At 44.6% G+C, this 17911-nt stretch overlaps 1 protein-coding gene across 3 annotated transcripts in view; it reads left to right on the top strand.

Moving 5' to 3' along the window:
- The window catches only part of LOC148041815 (sulfatase and phosphatidylinositolglycan class N domain-containing protein), a 118876-nt gene that overhangs the window by 59683 nt on the left and 41282 nt on the right, over window positions 1-17911 (top strand). For all 3 annotated transcript variants that reach the window (XM_087682750.1, XM_087682758.1, XM_087682741.1), the window contains 4 exons: window positions 13321-13554; window positions 14373-14560; window positions 15346-15490; window positions 15588-15696. In XM_087682750.1, the coding sequence (XP_087538876.1) occupies window positions 13321-13554; window positions 14373-14560; window positions 15346-15490; window positions 15588-15696 (676 nt within the window). The remainder of the gene's footprint in view (window positions 1-13320; window positions 13555-14372; window positions 14561-15345; window positions 15491-15587; window positions 15697-17911) is intronic.

Genomic DNA, 17911 nt, shown 5'->3' with positions numbered 1-17911 from the left:
TTGTGGTCAACTGGTATGTGGATTGCTAGAGATTGGGGTGAGCCAACCACCATGTGTCTCTTGTATTCGTGGCAAGCAGCATAGTGATGCAATGCCCAGCAAGGCTTCATGACGGGCTAAGGGGCCCTTGGAGCTTGTTTCAATAGTCTTATGTTGTGGACCCTGTTAGAGTGCAGCGATGCGGAAGCATGGGACCAAGACTGAGAGAGAGAGTGAATGCAGAGAGAAGAGAGAGAGAGAAAGAGACAGTGGAAGATGAAGATCTGCTGTATCAAGTGTGCTGTATACAAAGATATGCAGATATGTACACGGGCGCAGTGCGCGGGACTGCGTGTCTCCACCTCGACGATGCAACCTGCTGTTCACCTTGAAGTACACTGCAGTTTGCACAATCTCCAGCCTGTAATCTGCAAACAGAAGTATAGAAAAGTGTGCAGAATGTTGGCTATAAATAGCCAGAAAGCATGCGCCCAGAAAAAGCAGGTCGGCTGCATTAAATGCAGCCGACTGATCGGTACAGGTCGGACTGCCACGTGGCTGTCCGACTGGTCAGTCCAACCAGGCGTCTGTACGGCCAGGGAATCTGATCGCTAACACCCCCTCTCAGAGCTTGGATGGGGCAGAAGCCTGAGGGATCTGGCATGTCTCCGAAGTAGAGCCTGGGGAAGCGCCTTCGTAAACAAATCTGCAAGATTGTCCTCCGTCTTGCAGTACTCCACAGCGATGGTCTCATCCAGAAGCTTCTCCCTGATGAAGTGGTACTGGATCTCTATGTGCTTCGTCCGGGCATGGAAAACATGATTCTGTGCCAAGGCAATGCAACTCTCATTGTCGCATTGCAGCAAAGTAGGACGAGTCTGGGGGCAGCCAAGCTCCTCCAACAATCTCCAAAGCCACACAGCCTCACATGTGGTGGAAGACGCGGCCTGATACTCCGCCTCAGTATAGACGAAAGGGCTACCATGGGCTGCTTCTTGCTACTCCATGAGATAATCCTGCACCCAAGGTAAAACAATAGCCTGTAGTAGACCGCCTGTGGTCCACATCGCCAGCTCAATCCGAGTCGCTCCAACCTGCAAGTACAAGATTTGAACCACCTGTGCCTGCTGGATAATGAAGCCCTAAGTCAGATGCCTCCCTGAAACCGAAGTATCCTCTGAGCAGCTTGCCAATGCACCGTCTGAGGTTCACTCATGAACCCCGCCAAGAGACCAACAACAAAACAAAGATCAACACGAGTGTTGAGGAGCCAAATCAATGATCCAATCAACTGATGGTAGCGGGAAGCATCCGCCAAGGGAGAATTTGAATGTGAAGTGGCCTTCCAGTTCGGATCCATAGGAGTAGAAATGGTCAGACAATCCTTCATCGCAAAAGAAACCAAGAGCTCCTATACATATCTCTGTTGAGAGATGAAAATCCCTCTCTGAGACTGATAAATCTTATGGCCCAAGAAGAAGTGGAGTAGACCGAAGTCCGTCATCTCGAACGCCTGATGTAAAGCTGCCTTCGTCTCTTTGACCTTCTGTGCATGATCACCTGTGACAATCAAATCATCAACATACAACACAAAAAGCACACAACCAGCCTCGGAAGTGTGTACATAAAGCTGCGGATCGGCCTTGGAACGCCGATATCCCAACTGTGACTGAAGGAACGAGTCAATCTTCTCGTTCCATGCACGGGGAGCCTGCTTGAGGCCATACAAAGCCTTCTTTAACCTGTAGACTTGCCCATCTGAAGATCCAAAGCCAAGAGGCTGCTCTACATAGATCTCCTCCTTCAAATCACCATTGAGGAAAGCTGACTTCACATCCAACTGGTAGACAAGCCATCTCCTATGGCCAGCCAGGGCAAGAACAGCTCGAATAGTCGCCATACGAGCAGTGGGGGCAAAAGTATCATGACAATCAATCCCTGGGCGCTGTGCAAAACCTTTAGCAACAAGGTGAGCCTTGTGCTTGTCCAAAGAACCATCGGTAAGGCACTTGGTCTTGAAGACCCATTTGACGTCAATCACCTTCTTATTCGAGGGGCGAGGCACGAGATACCAAGTGCCATTCGTCTCAATAGCCTCCAACTCGGCTTCCATAGCTTTCTTCCATGGTGCGGACTGTAAAGCCTCCTTCACGGAGGTGGGCTCTCGATCTTGCATAACACGGGTCATCAAACAATAGTTAGAGCAAACAAGCTCCGTAGAATGTGCCTGGTGCCTCCATGACCGCCGCGAACCATCCTGCGGTCCCCACTCCTCAGGGACCCCCTCGATCCCTGAATCTCGGAGTGTGTCACGAGCCCATCGAGGAGGAGGCCGGACCTCTTCTCATCTCTCTCCATCAGCTGAAGACTCTGGGATATCCACCGGTGGTAACTCCTCGGGGGTGACCGGTGGAACAGTAGACTCTGTATCGGAAACAAAATCAGAATCAAAAGGCGTTGGCTCCAAAGGAACTGTCTCGGGAGCCCAATTCTCCCCTGGATCTCCAAGAATGGGATGCTTCTCACCCGTTGCTACGGCCGAAATCTCAACGAACCGCACATCTCGACTGGTGTACACATCCCGCTTGACGGGATCATACAAACGATAGCCTTGGGACTGAGAGCTGTAGCCAACAAACAACTTTCTTCGAGAAGCTGCTTCAAATTTATCACGATGAGTCTTGGGAATGTGAACATAGGCATCACACCCAAAAACCCTGAAATAAGAAACATCAGGCTTAGTCCCAAAGTAAGCCTCAAAAGGTGTCATCCCATCAATGGCCGAAATGGGGGATCGGTTAAGGATGTGGACTGCAGTAGCCACAGCCTCGGCCCACAGAAACTGAGGTGTCTGTCAGTGCTCCATCATGGTGCGCGCTATCTCGATCACACTTCGGTTCTTCCGTTCAAGAATGCCATTTTCTTGAGGAGTGTTAGTGTTAGCAAACTCCTGGTGAATGCCTTTATCTGCACACAAACGAGCAAACTCATTAGAAACAAATTCACCACCCTTGTCGGATCGCAAGGTCTTTAATCGCCGGCCCGATCGGTTCTCCTCAAAGAGAAGCCAATCCTTGAAGTGGGAGAAAGCTTTCGACTTCAACGCCAAAAAATAGGCCGAAGTCATCCTGCTGTAGTCATCTACGATCAACATGAAGTACGAGCTTCCTTTCAAGGACTCGTTCCTCATAGGGCCACAAAGATCCGTAGATACAAGCTCCATCCGGGAAGTAGACCGCTGCGAAGCTTTGTTGGGAATCGCATCCCTATCCTGCTTCCCACGAATGCAGGAGATGCATGGCTGCTGGCTCACCACTATGTCCGGCAACCCTCGAACAAGCTGTCCACGTGACACCCTCCGAAGATAATCATAGTTGAGGTGACCAAACCGAGTATGCCATAGCTCTGACTGTGTCTGAGAGATAAGAAGAAGAGTAGGGAGAGCGGTAGAAGACGTCAATTTGTAGATGCCGTTCTCCTCATATCCTGATGAGAGAACCTTCCTTGACCCACGATCAAGGACTCGCACCAAATCACTGTCAAACTCCACCAAAAGTCCAAGTGAACAAATCTTATGAACCGAAAGTAGATGATACCCTAAACTTGGCACATGCAAGACCTCTGAGGTATGAGTACCACCACGTCCATCTGGAATAAGCTGCATCTCACCCCGTCCTGCAATAGACATCGAAGAGCTATCTCCGATGAGAATCTGCCCACGCGAAGGTCGCAACTGGGCAACACCAAGTGATGAAGAAGTCATGTGACGGGAGGCACCACTGTCAGCGATCCACTCTTGAGCCTGGGGGGCTGTCATCGCAGCATCAGAAGCCTTCGGTGTAGAGTCCTCAATGACTGCTAGATGAAGAAACGCAGCTGATGAGGGTGCAGCCACCGCTCCAGAATCCTTCGAGTCCTTCTTGTTGGTGTCCTTCTTGTCTTTGTCAGGGCAATCCTTCTTCCAATGGCCGGTCTTACCACAAATATGGCATGTGGATTCTTTTTCCTTGTCCTTCTTTGACTTGTTGTCCTCCTCCTTCTTTCGGTCCTTCTCCTTCTTTTGAGAGGCTTGACCTGTCAAAGCTTTGGACTTGGAAGCATGCTGTCCCTTCAGTTGTTCCTCTTGGTCCAAGACCATAGGAACCAGCTCTTCCCACCGAAGAGTAGACTCACGCCTCGAAGCAATAAGGGCGGAGTAGAAAGCACCGAATTGTGGCGGCAAGTGGGACAAGAGTGTGATCGCCATGTCTTCGGAGGAAATCGGCTTCCCTGCATTCTGAACCCGCATCTGAAGCTGTCTAAGCTTGTTGATGTGCTCCCGCAACGAAGAAGACTTGTTCACGGACAAGGTTCGCAACTGCACCTCCAAAGAAACCCGCTTCATAAGGGTCATCCGGTTATACATCTGGTCAAGCTCCAGCCATATCTCCCGAGCCACCGTCAATGCTCTATGTGGGCTATCATGGCTGTAGTACAAGACAGAAAAAGAAAAGAACAAATCCGGGCATTTAGTTTGTCCCAGTGAGATTGTGCCTTGGCCAACTCCGCACGAGCATTGGAAGAGAGTTTGGACTCATCTCTCACCGAGGGCCGGTCAATCTCCTCCTGTACAAGCTCCGCCAAATCGCAAGACTCAAGGATGGCCAACATCATCACGCGCCAGATGCGGTAACTGTCGCCATCGAGCTTTTGATCTGCAGGAACAGCCAGTAAGACAGGCACCTTCCGATCCATGATCGTCTAGAACTCTAAGTCAATCTCTGTAGACGTCTTCACCTGTAATGCCTTCACAAATGCAAAAGCAGCCCCCTCTGACTGTGAAAACGCAGCTTGCTAGGGCTCTTTCTTCCGCGTCCCGAACCTTCTTCACCCGCCGGAGGCGATGAAAAAAGTAAAACCTGCACTTGAAAGCTGAAAACTCAGCCTTCCTCCTCTTCAAACAGCAGTAAACAGCAGCAAATCCACCAACTGGACTCCTTTCCTGCGCGCCCACGCTCGCTTCAGCTTTGTTCTGATGCGCAGCCCTCCCGCTCGCCCTCGAATGCTGGAAATGCAGCCTTGTGTCGCGATGGAATCTCTTCAGGTAGGTTCTTCACTCAGTCAGCCCTTCTTCACTGCTCTGATACCATGTCAGAGTGCAGCGATGCGGAAGCGTGGGACCAAGACTGAGAGAGAGAGTGAACGCAGAGAGAAGAGAGAGAGAGAAAGAGACAGTGGAAGATGAAGATCTGCTGTATCAAGTGTGCTGTATACAAAGATATGCAGATATGTACACGGGCGCAGTGTGCGGGACTGCGTGTCTCCACCTCGACGATGCGACCTGCTGTTCACCTCGAAGTACGCTGCAGTCTGCACGATCTCCAGCCTGTAATCTGCAAACAGAAGTATAGAAAACTATGCAGAATGTCGGCTATAAATAGCCAGAAAGCATGCGCCCAGAAAAAGCAGGTCAGCTGCATTAAATGCAGCCGACTGATCGGTACAGGTCGGACTGCCACGTGGCTGTCCGACTGGTCAGTCCGACCAGGCGCCTGTACAGCTAGGGAATCTGATCGCTAACAGACCCATGAGGACGGAGTGCCTTAAGGGGAGTTTGTATTTCATGCTCATTGTTGATGATTTTGGCAGGATGACATGGTCTTTTTTCTTGGCCTTGAGGTTCAAAGCATTCATATTTTTAAGGATTGGTTGATCTTTGAAGAGAATAGGTCTGGCAAGGAACTCAAGACTGTGCATATTCACAAGGGAGGGGAGTTTGTCCCCCAAGAGCTAACTTGTTTTTGTGCAAATCATGGCATTCACCAGGTGTTTGCCAACACAAATATCCCTCAGGAGAATGGCATATTGGAGTGGAAGAATCACAGTGTGATTGAGATGGTGTGGAATATGATGGAGTGTTGGCAGACCCTCATTGTCTTTGGGCAAAAGTAGTGGTCACCATTGTCCACATCCTCAATTGATCCCCTATCTCAATCGTGGTTGGTATGACCGGTTTTGAGGCTTATTTTGGATAGAAGCCGGATGTCTCTTATTTTAGGGTGTTCGGGTGTGATGTCTATGTTCACATCCCGAAGAAGAATAGGGATAAGTTTGAGCCGGCTTCTAAGAAATAGGTGTTTATGGAATATAGCTCGCAGTTCCAAGGATACATACTTTATGATCTTGCTTCTTGGGAGGTGTACACAGGTCGAGATGTTTGGTTCTTGGAGTTTCTATTTGTAGTGGTGGGTGTTGAGTATCCCATTCTTGGAGATTTGGTGACAGTTGGGCACTTGCTTGAGTGCCTTCAGAGCCTTTGCCTATTGAGGCTTCACCCTCAGTGGAGGAGGAGATTGTGTCACCATTGGCTTCACCTGTTGAGTCGGCCTTGGTGGATATTCTGGAGACTTCGGCAGCAGAGCGATGAGGGGAGTATCGGCCTCTTCTTGTTATCAATAGCTAGTAATTAATGATTTTGTGTACTTGAAAATTAAAAATAGAAAGAGCAGAATGCAAAATTATTAGAAAAAAGCATTGAGTAAGTACAATTTACCACTTATCCTATCACTCCATCCATTGGATACAATGTTACAGCCATATCGATGCCAATATGACTTTAATCCAATCAATTCATTTTGAATATAACTCAAGTGAATGGTCTTTAGAGACTCTGAGCTTAACGGATGTAAGCGAGTAGCTCCTACTACAACTATGGCAACCAATGCATTATAGAACTTAGTATAAGCTAGCACTTGAGCAATGTTGAATGCAAAGTTGCATTGGTAGAAGAACCTATGCTTAGTCAATCGACTCTTGAGCCTCTTGCTTTAGCCTTGGAGCAAAGCATGCTTGCAAGATGCTTTGATTGCCTTTTGTGCCTCTCTTTCTTGATTGGCAAGCCAAGCCTTGTGAGGGCCTAGTATGTAGAGATGTGTCCTCACCAATAAGAGAGATACCCTCACATGCAAGAGAAGAACTAGTACTAGCAAGTGTATATGTTACCTCATGATCAACAGCAATGGAATCTGTTGGTAAAGAGACACCAATCGCGCAATCGGATGGTCGTGATGCTTGTGTACTTGTTGGCATATTGGAAGAGCTTGGAGTGTCTTTGTTATCATTCCATCTATCTTGACTTGAGTTTGCACCCGCACTCAAGTGATTCCGGTTTGCCTCTTCCCATTCTTTCTGCAATTTGTTGCAAGGTCAAAGGCCTTTTTAAGAGTGACTGCTAACTCGACCAATTTTTCTTGTGTACTGCCATGTGCTAAGAAAATACCCTTGGGGTACTCTCTTGAAGCCCTGTCCACTCTTGCTCATTGTTTATGTGAAATGCACTCTTGGCTGAGTAGAACTCCCCCACAATGTGTCTCCACAAAACATAGAAACCACAATTTTTGTTCCGCATGTTCCATAGTGGTGGACGAACAAGGTATCCTCCCAAACATTTGAGGTAAAAGTGAGGAGCCATGAAAATCCAACTCGAACTTTGAAGCCTTAAGGTGTAGAAAAATGAGAAAGGGCAAGAGGTAGAACTTGGAAGAGAAAGAGAGAAAAAGAGAGAAATGGAGGAGAAAGAGTAGAAAGAGAAGTCAAAAGAGATGGAGGAGAAGTAGAAAGCGATGGAGTGGGAGGAGAGAGTGATGGAGGAGGTGGTGGTTGGAGGAGGAAGGAGAAAGCAATGAAGGAGGTGGTGGCTGAAGGACAAAGTGATGAAGGAGGTGGCCATGGCTGTGGGCGATGGGGAATACGGCTGAACAGGTTAGAGTTGAGACGAAGTAGGCGGGTTGTGCAATTCAGAATGAATGTCTCTCGATAGCCGTAGGATGGTTTGAGACAAAATGTACCCCAGAACCTTTTTTATTTTGGATTGAAAAACTCACCTTAAAAGTTTTGTTTTGCGACCCCGTTTCGTGAAATGAAATGAAACATTTCACTGGTCTTGGGGTTTCGCATTTGTGCCAAGATGAAATGTGTTTTTTGATTACTGTGGGCTCTAACCATTGTACTTTCATCAAAATCTATCACATCAATCTATTCAGCTTTTTGTGCAAGAGCTCTCTCAGATTCATTCTCGTCCCACGAAAGTAAACGCGAGGCTGCCAGTAATTCCAATTGAAAAGAGTTAGTAGCCAAGCGATCCTCCGTTGGATGCCACTGAGCCTTTTGAAGGACGTGTTTCCAGGAACATACCAAATGAGTAAGCAGCGATGAAGAAGAACTAGAGAACCGCGAATCAGCATTAAGAACATTCCACCAAGAACTCCGGATTTGGGTATTGCCATGCAGAAGCCCATGGCCCTCAAGGAAATAACGGGCTATAGCGACCCACGGATGATGATCCGAGCACATGGCGCGGAAAAGAGACCAACGAAGTGCCTGCATGTGAGTTTGGGCATCTAAAATAGCTCCGCCACCCATGCGTTTGGGGGTGCACACATGCAACCACGAGATCCAGGAAATACCTGCATGCAATGAGTCCTTCCATAGCATGAAGCGAATAGACTGAGTAAGAGCATTCAGAGTCGTAGTAGTCCAGGGCAACAATGGTAAGAAATATGTGAGCATGGGCATCATAATTATCTGGGCTACTTTGAGGCGAACATGGAAGGGCCAGGCCTGAGACTTCCAATACATAAACTTAGCCACCATTTTCTGAGAAATCCACTGCAGAAGCTGCTTTGGGGGAACATCAACACCCAAAGGGTATCCAAGATGCCGGACAATGGAGCCACGAGGAACAACCAGACCCTGCCAGTCCAAGGACTGCAAATCCGACTCCGTGCAGCTTAGAATGGCTGATTTGAGCGCATTGATACGAAGGCTTGATGCCTGACCAAAGAGACCCCAAACATCCAATGCTTTTCGAAGGTTGTCCTTGTCCGCACACAAAATCATAAAGGTATCATCCGCCAGGGATTGGCTAATGAAGTGCTGTCCTGTAGGAAGCGACAGTCCGGCCAACTGAGAAGAGGCGGCCATATGTGATAACATGGAAAGAACTGGATGTGTCGCAAGGGCAAAGAATAAAGGGCTCAAAGGGCACCCCTGTCTGACAGAACGGGCAAGGACAAATGGCTCAGTAACACCTCCGTTCAGCATGACTCGCGAAGACGCCGCAGCACTAATGGTGTAGATTAGGCGAGACATCCGAGCACCAAAGCCCATAGCAGACATAAGTTCAGCAACGAAAGACCAGTCCAGATAGTCAAAAGCCTTTTCCAGGTCCAGTTGAATCAATACTACCTCTTGATTAGAATGCCTGGCATAATCAATGGCCAATTGGGCATTCAAAACATTGTGTAGAATATTTCGGCCCTTAATGAAACCATACTGGAGAGGGTGCACAAGGGCAGGGAGATGCTTATGGAGCCGATATTCTCTCTCTCTCTCTCTTTCTGTCTCTTGGTGTCTCTCTTTCTTCTCTTTTCTCTCTCATCATGGGCTTCCCCCTCCTTAGCCTATGAGCCACACACGAGCTTGATACCCAACATACATGATGTAGATTCCCAAGGCCTTTGGTCCTAATCACTGTTAGTGGCTGTTCATGTGCTAATGCTCTTGCCCTCTTGGAAGTGGTAGTTAAGCTGCCCCTTCTTCACATGCTGTCCCTGATTGACCATCATGCTGCTCATATGTAGCCAGCCTCCACACTCTAATACAATCATGCACTTGTGTTGCTATGCGTGTATCAGCCCTATGTTCAGCTGTGGTGCTGCCACATATCCCAGTCTTATGTTTTGAAACTAGCCCATATATTTGGTGATGTATAGGGCTGTGAACGTAAACTTACAGTGCACACAATTCAATGTAGCAAAGAAAATAAATGACACAAAGAACTTGAGACCATTAAACGGTACAGATAGCGGCTGCTGCCCATGTGCTCTTCTAGCATGTCCAGAATGCAAATGCCTCTTCTTGTGCTTTGACTTTTGAGGTTCAAGCATTACATTATAAATTTTTGGGTGTTGAAGCAACCTATGACAATGCATTCACTGCCTTTATCAAATTAACCTGAAGCTTTGCATTTGTATCGTCTTCCTTGGGTGACTTGGAAGTTCCACTAGAAGGACATACATTCACTTGTGTTGTATTAGTTGCATTAGTGTGCTACTGTTTAACATTGACATAACCTTCAATTGAACCTGCACCATGCACTAACCACTCCGTAGTAGAGGATAATGAGTTGTCGTCACATCTTTTCCTATGAGACATCTTTGCTGAATCTCCAGAAATTCACTGCTGTACACTGAATTACAGCAAGCCAAAACTTGTATGTGCACCTTGAGACAACCACAACTCACCCCCTTAGGAAAAGATGGTGATGTTCCCTGCAATGGTTCCTTGAAACTGGGTTGTAGTCCTTATCTATAGGGCAGTGAACATGAACTTACAGCACACACACTATTCAATTCAGCAAAGAAATTAAATGACACAAAGAAACTAAGAGCTAAGAGTAGACGACACGAGATTGACCCTCAAGGTGAGTGCCCCTTTTGGTATTTCCTTAATATTGAAGATGAACCTTTATACAAACCACATGTGACCTGCTTGTGCGATCAAAATGGTTGTCACAGACCTACACTCTTTTACTAATGATTCCTCGTGTGTATGGCTCTTCAATGGACCAAATTCAAATTTTAGTCCAATTGCTATGTCCTCAGTCTCTATCACCAACCTTCAACCAAGGAGGCTTGATTCTGTCTCAATTAGAGACTCAAACCAATGTGTCTTTAAGCATACAAAGCTGCAATCGCTCCAATGTTAACCAACATGACATTGAAAAGTGCATCCATGGTGTCTCATTGCTGCTACATTGCAATCAATGAGGAATTCATATGAATCCGAGTCCCAAACCAATCCAATTTGTCGAATGAGGCATTAGCCACGATTGTCCAACAATCTTAGAGCTTTTCCCTAACCGATGCACCTTCACAAGTCATTGCTCAAATTGAAGTATTTCAGACCTATAAACTTGCTTTCCATAAACCCTAATCTCTGATATGCATTTGCCTTGAGATTGGATGCTGGATTTAATGCTTCAATGGCTGGAAAATCAGACTTGTGTGTACGAGTACATGTTTCCTAATGTTCCCTGAATCTTCAATAATTTGGTGATCCAAAACAAGGGGCAATTTGTGGGTTTTGGTTGGAATGCCTCAGCAAGCAATTCCACACCCAAAATGGCCTCTCTTTTTTTTTTTTTGCAAACTTAGCCATTGATCTGTTGTGAACAGCAAACCCTAACTCTGATTTGTTGTAAAACAGAGTTTGCACAGTTGGAGAGACAGAAAGGAGAAGAAAAGAGATTGATTCTTGGCTGTCCAACACCTCGGAATGGTTGCAAAACACTCTCCTCTTGTTATTCATCATGAAAAATGAGCAAGCATGCCCCTCCATGTGTTGCTACAACTCTCCAAAACTTGGAGTGCTCTAAAAAATAAGAGAGAAAGCCCAAAATAGCCAAGATCAATCTCCAAATGAATAACCAGTTGGTCCTTAATCCAACTATGTTTTTGATCAAGGGCTAATTACTAACTTGATTATTAATCATAAGTGAGTTGCTCATTGGACCAAACTTGAGCTCAAGGTTTGGTTAATAACTCAATTGCCCTTAATGAGCTGCTTATTGGGCAAAACTTTCAATGTTACTCAATTGTAAGGTGCAAACTTTCAATGTAATGAAAGTTTCACAGTGTAGATTGTTCCTTTGCCCTAGCCTTATACCACAGCCTGTACACTTGTCCACTACATGCTCCAATGTCAAATCCTTCACTGCTAGTGCAATGGTCACCTTTCCAAGAGCTAGGGATATGAGAATTAAGAGTCCATTTGAATCAATTCAGTAAGTTCTTTTCTCATTTTGGTGACACAGTTCATATTCTGTTCTTGTGTTTTGGGTGCCGTCTTTGGAATATAAACATTGTTTTCCATCTCTATGGAATTAGGGTGGTTTGCATAAAGCTTGATTTATGACTGCAGTGGTCCCATGTGAGTTTGTAGTGTTGGGTATTTACTTTGTCAAATTTTGAATGCTTGCAACATCGAAACGGTTTTTTAAGCTTGATATTATGAGCTAGAGAGAAGCATTTCAATCCCATAAATTGTCAAAGAGATGCCACCACCCGAGCTGTTGCAAACAAAGGTTTTCTGGAGAGTAAATGGGAAGGTAATGAAGTAGCTCAGGTGTGACCTTGATTAGGCAGCAACTCTAGGATGGCCTTAACCACACTTGTACCAAGAATATGTCCAAGGTAGGGGATTTTCACCATAAAGAACTCTGACCTTTTTTTGTTGATTAGAGTTGATTAGAGCTTGTTGAATTTTACAGCTTTTTCTGTTGATTAGAGCTTGTTGATTTGTGTAGGGCCTAGGGGTTCTTGAGGGGTTTGCGTGCAAGTCCAAAAGACCCATGCACCCTATTGAATAACCAGAGCATGTTCATGGGGTTTGTGAACAGAAAAGATTGCAATGGTATCTGCATCATGTCCATATTAAGGTTGATAATAATCATAGAAGTAGGACTCAATAAGTTCCAATGTTGGTCAGTGAGCAAGGTGGGACATGAAAGGGTTTGTAAGGAGTGATTCCCATACCAGAGGTAGAATCGTGTTCATTAACATCCTTTTAAAAGTGAGTTTGTAGATATAACTACTAGGGAGTTGGAGAAATGTAGGGTTAAATGCAGGTACGTGTGATTCTTTGGGTACCAGTTGGCTAAACTTTACTGGGTGTGAAAGAAGCTTTTATTTCTTTCAAGAAAACAGTGAAAAAGTTCTTGCAATTGTAAAATCTAACTTACCTGTTATGGCATTGACCTGAGTTGGACCCTGGGCTGGCACTACTGATCTGCTGTCAAATCAGTAGGATTGTTTCAATGGACAAGATGAGACTTGTGCCTTTCTCCTTTCTGCATTAGTAATCTGAACATTTGTCAAGTGAGGGCAAGTTTCTTTCTTTAAAACAAGAATTGGTTTTATAGCTTTCACAAGGTCATGTTGTCCTGCACATGTTTCAGCGCAACAGTTGTCACTGTGTTACTGTATATAAGACCAAATGGGGTTACTGTGTATTTAGTTCAGGCCACATTGTAAACATCTCAATCTGGTGTCTTGTAAGTTTTCTTTGAGCTGAATGGGGGGGGTCAAAACCAGACCAAATGGGGTCACTGTGTATTTAGTTCAGGCCACATTATAAACATCTCAACCTGGTGCTTTGCAAGTTTCTTCAAGCTGAATGTGGTGGTCTGCTCTTGTTTTGATTGAATGTGTGCATCATATTTGTTTTCCTGCTGCAACACTTCAATCAGAGGAGAAAGACATGAACTAAAACGTCTTTATTTTGTCTGTATGTTGTCAATAGGTTCGAATTGTTGGAATGGTATTGATGGGTATCTGCTCAGTTGTTCTTTTGATAGAACATGCACCAGTACTTTATCATTTCTACTTGGCTCTTGCCTTACTTCTCTGGACAGAAATTTTGAGTGATTTGAACATTCTTGCCAGTGTTTGGGGTGCTACACGGACAGCAAAAGTGGCCTTTCTAACAAGAACTTGTGTGGCACTTGGTGCATCCTTTATGATATTGGAGCTTCTGGTATGCATTTTGCTTGGTGTAAAATGAATCATGTTATATAATAAGTGTTATACTTCCAGAAACCCTGCACAAACTCTGCTGTTGTTTGTTGAGCTCTTTGATGCATACTTTGTAAACACAGTTTGGTTCAGTCTGTAAGACGGATGACAAATGAAAGTATAGATAGTGACAAATGGAAGTATAGATAGCAACTTTGCCCTCTGGATAAGTATATCCTCTTCTGCTGCACGTCCTTTGAGTTTGACATACGAAGCAACACATGAAACATTAGACAGGCTCAAGGATGGTTGTGCGATATAGTCTTTACTTATACTAGCATGAGGAACTTCCTTCTGACAATCTGAACTCCCTAATAGTACACATGCAAAAATATTGGCTTCCCTTTCATTCCTTTCTCTTACACATCTTTATTGGCATTGCTAAGAACAGTTCTCTGAGTCCTGATCATATTTAGCTGTTTCAACACTTAGTTATGCTCCTGGACTATTTTAACAGTTGTCTTTGAGCCTGTAGGTTTTAAGCACAAGCATATCAAAGCTGTCTTACAAAACTGTGAACATATCTCTTGGCTAGTTTTTGTGCAGTGGGAAATTTAATAATCTAATGTGTGATATCAGAAAGCCAGCATGATATGGGGTATTACAGGCTTAATCTGCAAGTGCTGATGACTAGATAGTGCATGTGTTTCCTGAAAGATTGAATGAACGAGAGGAAGCCTGGGAGGTGTGTCTAATGGAGTTTAATCTGCTATCCAAGCTTTAAGTTCCAATAATAATTAACTGTAGTTTGGTTGACTCTCTGTTTCTTGTCCCCACTAGGTTCTCAGCTTCTTCAGAAGGGAGGTGTACACATTGGTTTTTCTTGTTGTAGGGTTGATGGGTGCATTGGTAGTTCGTCTCAATTCTCGGGGTGCTTCTGTTGTCCCAGCATTTGTGTGGGCATCGTGCTGGTTCCTTTCAGGCTTTACTCTTATGCCAGTGCAAATAACAGAGAATGTTCTTTTTGTGTAAGTATCCCAGCCTTTGAGACTTCTTGTGGGGTTTTTGACAAACTACTGTTTAATCTGAATGGCTATGTACCTAATAGGCTATAGCCAGCAAACGTGTTATTTCTTGCAACAGTTTGTGACTTTCAGAGTCTTGAGAAAGCATAATGCATTTATGTTGGACAATTGCTACCTGAAGTATGCTGATATAAAAGTTTTCTCTATCTGCATGACTGAATGAAATAAGTCCCATTGGTGATAAGATGGTTCTATAAAAGGTTTAGGCTGTTGAATATGAAGTTTCAGTTTTACAAGGAGTTAGAACAAGACCAAAACTTGCCCTTGTTGTTGTTGGAAAACACGGGTGGTTTGGTAAGGTCATGTGAACTAGCACTAGTGGTGTATACAGTTCAACTATACCTATTTAATGGCATCCTTGGTTAATGTGATATAATGTGGGCATTTGATAATCTCTCTTTTTAAGGCTTGGTTCTGGCTAGACTCTTTCCACATGATAGAGTGCATGTGCCATGCATATATTTCTTGGCTAAAATCTTTGAGTTGTGTGGATGGTTGAATCACACACATGTTTCTGTTTCCTAGACACTTCAGGTGGTGCTGAATGAGTAAGTGTATGCATTTTAACTGATTCGATTCTTCAATTCTGCATTTGCTGCATTATCTCAGATGATAAACTCAACTCTCTTTGCTCGTCATTGTGATTCTGCATGAAGTCTTCGTAGTGGAGACCTGCTAAATTTTCTGTTTAATTACGTGCTAAGTTTTGTGGGCTGAGGAAATTGCAGAGTTGGCAGTGGAATCATGGTGCTTTCTATAGGAATTGCTAGTCATTGGTTGGATTTTTCTTTTCCAACGGATCCAGCTGTTCGTGCTATAATATCTGGACCTTTATACAAACCAATTAAATCCTGGAGGCTTTTTCTGTCTCAGGTATTGGCACATTCTAGTGTGCGGATTTTTGGGCAAACTGCAGCTAAAAAGTATTTTCTACCTAACTGGACCTAATTCTGTTGTACTCTTAATGCAGATTTCTTTGGTATTCATGTCAACTGGACTGGTTTGGATTGCCACTTCTTTGCGTTCTCAAAAGAAAGGATTGCCATTATCTATACAACTGATGAATTGGTTTCTTGCAGGTCTGTTTCAAAAATGCAACGTGTAGACAAGGTTTTTGTGGCATTTATGATTGCAGTGTGCTCTGACAGCTACTATGTTGCTTCTAGAGATCTGCTTGCATCTAGACTTTAAAAATAGACAGACAATCATTTTTTCTTGTGAAAGCATTGTTCTTTAAGATTGATAGTCACGGCTAATAATTTTCACCTTCTACACAGATTCTTCAAAAAGGAAGAAAGATGTGTGCATTCTTAGATAATAGAAGGATTAAACAAAGCCTATCACCTTAGCTGGCAGATCAAGTCATCTTGTATAAATCCTTGTTAAATGGTTGTTTCACTGTGCCTAGCTAAGCCATGTCTTATATCTCTTAAACTTCTTGTAAAAAGGACTTTCACATGGGACAGTTCTATGGCAATCTACTTCCCTTTCTGGTCAAGTGTTGATCGAGGTACTGAGTAGTTACATAAGCTTCAACTTCAAACACTTCGTTTTTGATGTTCTTTTCAGCAATGTTTTGTTTACAGATTAGTGAATGAAGGCCATTTAGAAAACTAGGTCTCTGAGAGTGGATTGTAGGCACTAATATGCAAGTTTACTGGGTGTCCAGGCCTTCCTGTGGACTTGCTAAGGTTATTTTTCCCAGCAGGATGCTCTGCGGTTCATTTGCTAGGAAATAGCTAGGTTAATGTCTGACTCACAGTTTTGAAAGCTCTTCCAATCACTTAGAAGCTAGCCCAACTTTAGTCCATGGGTAATGTCTGACTCACAGTTGAAAGCTCTTCCAATCACTTAGAAGCTAGCCCAACTTTAGTCCATGGACTCACAAAAGATGTTTTATGTGTCAGATGGGAGAGGATCGAGGTGCAGCTGAAGTGCAGTAGACAGTGTGAGAGTGAGAGACAGAGTTGAGCACGACACCCAATGCAATAGTACTAAATAGAGTGTAAGCTGAAAGTACAAATGATAACCCTTATACCTTAGGGTTATAAGGGGCTGTTCACACCCGAACACAGTAAGTGCCCGTAAGTGTGCACCACAAGCACATATAAAATAGTACACATAATCTGGGGGAAAAAACCTCTCCTACCGAGAGTAAAAAGTGCCCCAGTGTCCTAGTGATCACCCGCACACTCCCATATGAGCGTAGGCGTAAGTAAGGCGTGTGAGATACCCAACAAACCCCCCTGGAGTGAAGAGTGATCAAGTGTACAAGGATCATCCGCCACCTAAGGGCGTCAAATTCAAAGCATCGCGAAATGCTTCAAATTTGTCTCGTGGAAGAGCTTTGGTGAAGATGTCTGCCACATTGCTGGTGGTAGGACAGTAGACAAGGCTGATATCACCTGCATGTAGCCTCTCTCTGACAAAGTGGTAGTGAATCTCTATGTGTTTCGTGCGAGCATGAAACACAGGGTTCCGTGCCACTGCAATGGCACTTTGACTGTCAGTATATAAAGGAGTAGGCTCCGTAACAGATACATCCAAATCAGCAAGTAAGCGTCTAAGCCATACGTATCAACTGCAGTAGTGAAGGCTGCCTTGTACTCAGATTCACATGACGACGTGGTAACAGTGGATTGTTTCTTGCTAAGCCAAGAAATGCATGACGAGCCAAGAAAGAAACAATTGCCACTAGTGGAGTGACGAGTATCAAAATCACCAGCCCAATCAGAGTCACTGTAAGCATGTAACTGCAGTGGTCCCCCCTTGGCATAAAGCAATCCAAGAGCTCTAGTACCCTGCAAGTAACGAAACACACGCTTCACAGCTTGCCAATGCGACATACGAGGCTGATGCATGTACCTGCTCAAAACTGAAACGGCAAACTGTATGTCTGGCCGAGTGTGGCATAGATAGATGAGACATCCCACTGCTGGAGCATAAGTATGGATATCAAACAAATCACTGTCATCATGTAATGACAGTTTGAGCCCAGGTTCCATGGGTGTACAAACTGGCTTGCAATCCTGTAAGCCAAACTTTTCAAGAAGTTGCCCAATGTACCTTGACTGACATAATCCAATGCCTCTAGCATCATGTACAAACTGGATGCCCAAGTAATAGTGCAAAATACCCAAGTCAGACATGTCAAAAGTTTGCTGTAAATTATTTTTGAATGCTGAAATCTGATCAGCACGTGTTCCAGTGAGCAAAAGGTCGTCTACATATAGACACAAAATCAGCATGGATCCCCCCTCTTTATGTACATAAAGGGTAGACTCAGATGGGCTG

Source organism: Lygodium microphyllum, chromosome 1 (genome assembly GCF_053477565.2).
Source record: "Lygodium microphyllum isolate KBCC chromosome 1, Lygodium_microphyllum_v1.1.10, whole genome shotgun sequence".
Taxonomy (NCBI): domain Eukaryota; kingdom Viridiplantae; phylum Streptophyta; class Polypodiopsida; order Schizaeales; family Lygodiaceae; genus Lygodium; species Lygodium microphyllum.
Note: the sequence above shows the minus strand (reverse complement) of the source record. Positions and strands in the feature narration are given on the sequence as shown.